The sequence below is a fragment of the Theobroma cacao genome, chromosome 1 (assembly GCF_000208745.1).
Source record: "Theobroma cacao cultivar B97-61/B2 chromosome 1, Criollo_cocoa_genome_V2, whole genome shotgun sequence".
In the NCBI taxonomy this organism is placed as follows: Eukaryota; Viridiplantae; Streptophyta; class Magnoliopsida; order Malvales; family Malvaceae; genus Theobroma; species Theobroma cacao.
Genome location: NC_030850.1, coordinates 35,303,924 through 35,307,733, shown reverse-complemented (window position 1 = coordinate 35,307,733; position 3,810 = coordinate 35,303,924). Strand labels below are relative to the sequence as shown.

The window sequence follows — 3,810 nt, the reverse complement described above, 5'->3', positions numbered from 1 at the left end:
AGTCAAGTGTGCTTATTTAATATGTAATTAGGGAATAAATGATACTAAGACAAGGATTAATAAAGCTTTAATATGACAAACAGGATATATATGGCAATGGAAAGATGTCATCAAATAGATCTTTTCTTATATGATTTAACTTAATTTATAGACAAGAAGACATGCTACAACTCGATTTAAACTTTAATAGAAGAATCAAACACTAATAAAATACAGATAAAATATGAACATTTCCCTCCAAGTTGGTTTAAGACAGAAGTTGAAAGACAAAAACAAGGTGTGGGACTTGCACCATTTTAGTGATAAGAGAGAGGGAAGAAGAGTTAAACAAAGGGAACTTGGGGTAGGGGGTGGGGGGGGGGGGGGGAGGGGAAGGGTGAGACGTCTAATTTATGTGATGAGAGCAAAAGCCCCAATACAAACATCAACATCAAATTGTAGAGACAAAGGGGCAGAGAGAGGGATCGAGGATAGAAGAAGAGAGAGAGAGAGAGAGACTGATTCATTCCTAGAAACGAGAGTCCCCCTTAAGACACGCCCTGACTCTCCCTGACCCAATTTGTTCGGGTGGGTCCAACTCCAATTTCCCATGACCCACATGCACCACCCCCTCTCCCCATCAATGCCCTCTTTCCTTCCACCAAAATTACCTCATTCCCCACTAGGCAGCCATTCTCTCTCTCTTTCTCTCCTTCAGTTTTAATGACAGTACACTCACTCCTCTCAACAGCAAACCATATTTTTTGTAACGCTAGCTTAGCCTCTTTCAGTTTCTATTTGGGATTTCCCCTCTCTCTCTCTCTCTCCTGTCATTTTCCAACCAGGATAACGCCTCTTTTCACACCACATATTCTCACTTTTCTCTCTCAGAATTGTCCCGAATTATATATTCATGAAGAAGAATCTCTGCAGTTTTTCAATCCTGTAACAAGCCAAGAGTGTTGCATGTAACATTAAACTCTTTCCAGGTCCGGTTTTGTTATATAGTAGTAGTGTTATTCTTGACAATGGACTCTCCTGGAGAACTGCATGGTTATGTTTTTTTTTTCGACTGTTATGTCGGGACAATGAAACAAAGAATCCCATGAAAGAGACCTTATGATGGACAAACATTCTATACTTTTTGGCTTTCATTTCCAAGATTTGTGAAGGCCACAGGGGAGTAGTCTTGTCATCATCATCATCATCGAGCTGTTTCGAGTATGTGGAAGTACACAACTTTTTGGGGACCTGAAGAAAGAATTTTAGTGCTACGAATAGTAGTCAAGGCTTAAGAGAGTGAAAGGGGAAGGCGAAGAAAAGAAGAGAATAGAAGAGAAGACACGAAGAGGAAAGAAAGAAAGAGTCGGAGGCTTTGAGCTAGTAAACTCCAAATGAAGGACAATATGATCCTGTAATGTAGACATTTAAGAGAGAGTGACGCTGACAGAGAGAGAGAAGAGAGAGAGAGAGAGAGAACGTGGGGTGTTGGGGCCCCATGGTGGGGAGAGACAAAAGAGAGAGAAAGGGGGGAGGGCCCACACACCGCCCATGCGCACGCTGTCTTACCAAAACCAAACCCATCATCGATCCGATGCCTTGACCTAACCCTAACCCAACAACACTACACCCCCAGAAAGCACAAAAGGATCCGGTACGCCCCAAACCCAAACCCATAAACCACCTCCCCCCTCTAGCAAAATTTTTTTTGGCTATGTTCTTACCCCTTTTCTTCCTCATTTCCTCCCAAACCCTTAACCAACAACTTATCTTCATACAAGAGAAAGAAAGAGGTCACTTCCAAAAGCTACCTAAGAAAAACAAACTGTCTCAACTCACATGAAGAGTGGAGAGAAGAAAGATGGCTTGATTCAGCTGAAAATTTGGTGGCAGATGCTTCATAGCCCTTCTCTTGCCCTTTTTTGGTGAAACCTGCTGATATTCAACCGGTCAAAACTCAAAATACCCAGCCAAAAAAGAAACCCAAAGCCACAAAGGAAACAACTATCATCCTTCGTTTTCTCTTTCTGCATCTGAATTCACCTGGTTCTTGTATGTGTTAGCTAATTGTTAATTAGGTTTGAACTTTGAAGGGAAGAAAAGAAATGGACCCAGTAACAGCTCATGGACGCCCTCTTCCTCCTCCTTTCCTCACAAGAGATCTTCATCTAAATCCACACCATCAATTTCAACATCACCACCAACAAGAAAACTCTGAAGAGGAACAGAACCGTGGCCAGAAACGAGATCGAGAAGAAACGGCCACCACCACGACGGCCACTGCCACTACCGACACAAGTGAAGGCAAAGAACTAGCCATAATCCCTGGAACGGAAGGTGAAATCACGAGAAGACCACGAGGCAGACCCTCGGGTTCCAAGAACAAGCCTAAGCCACCGATCATCATAACCCGTGATAGTGCCAATGCCCTCCGATCCCATGTTATGGAAATTGCCAACGGCTGTGATATTATGGAGAGTGTTTCTACTTTTGCTAGACGAAGACAAAGAGGGGTTTGCATTTTGAGTGGGAGCGGAACTGTGACGAACGTAACCTTAAGGCAACCTGGAGCTCCTGGTGCAGTCGTGACTTTACATGGAAGATTCGAAATTTTATCACTTTCTGGGTCATTTTTACCTCCTCCAGCACCACCGGCTGCATCAGGGTTGACCATATATTTAGCCGGTGGTCAAGGTCAGGTAGTTGGAGGAAGCGTGGTGGGTCCACTTGTTGCTTCAGGTCCGGTGGTGATCATGGCAGCTTCTTTTGGTAATGCGGCGTATGAAAGGCTTCCATTGGAGGAAGAGGAGCAGCCGGTGGCGCCGATTCCTGGAAGTGGACCCTTAGGCTCACCTAGTAGCATGGTCGGGCAACAACAACAGCAGCAGCAGCCACCACAGCAGCAGCAACTATTGCAAGATCCCAACGGATCGTTTGTTCAAGGGTTGCCACCAAATCTTCTAAACTCAGTCCAATTGCCAGCTGAGGCCTACTGGGGCACAGGTCGTCCCCCTTATTAACAAAAACAGACAGTTTCGGGTTCTTTTTTCTTTTTTTATTTCTCCTTAATTTTTCCCTTTTCACCTCTTGTTAGTTTGACCTTTTGATCGCCTTTCATTCTTCTTCTTTTATAAGATAGCAGTTTCATGTTTTAATTAAGTCTTAAATTTGTTGATCATGGGATTCATCTGGCTTTGATTTGAAGAAGGATGTACAAATTTCATGGATTTCTCTCTGATGTGATTTTCTCTTTTCCTAGTATTTTTATAAGAATAGCCTTTTTCCAATTGTCCTCATTATAGTAGCTTAACGATGAAGAAGCTCCAGTTGAGGGCTCTCTCTCTCCATTCCTTTTCACCTTGTCTGATGAGAATTGTTCTTCCGACAAATAAAAAAAAAACCACCTTTTTATTAGGGTTCCTTTTCTGGTGCATAATATACTTTTAAGTTTCAGATTCTGTTACACCATCCAAATCCTTAAATAATACTACTAGAATAAAATTCTATCAGTTTATGTGGTGCAATTCTCATTAATACTATACTCTATACAACATAATGTATTTTTTCTTCCTTGCTTTAGCAGTTACCTTCTTCCACTCTAAACACAAACTACTACTACTACTACTGATTATAGAACTGATTTATTAGTATTAATTAATTAAGGGTTTTTATTTTTACATTATGATGGAAGAAATTCTAATATTTGGATGAATATGGACATGAAAATATATGGTTTATTTAATCTAGTGGCTGTTTGAAGGTTGGTCGGGGGGGAGATGGCAAATCATGACTAGAAGAAAGCAAGGTGATGGGAGGTTATGGGCTTAGGGT

At 41.9% G+C, this 3,810-nt stretch overlaps 1 protein-coding gene across 1 annotated transcript; it reads left to right on the top strand.

Annotated features, from left to right (window-relative positions):
* Nucleotides 2,085-3,078, top strand: LOC18614284 (AT-hook motif nuclear-localized protein 22). Its single transcript, XM_018120657.1, has one exon. The coding sequence runs from the start codon at nt 2,085-2,087 to the stop codon at nt 2,997-2,999; it is 915 nt and encodes a 304-aa protein (XP_017976146.1). The 3' UTR covers nt 3,000-3,078.

Excerpts from the sequence above, each read along its gene's own strand:
- LOC18614284 (XM_018120657.1), top strand. The coding sequence starts at position 2,085 with ATGGACCCAGTAACAGCTCATGGACGCCCTCTTCCTCCTCCTTTCCTC.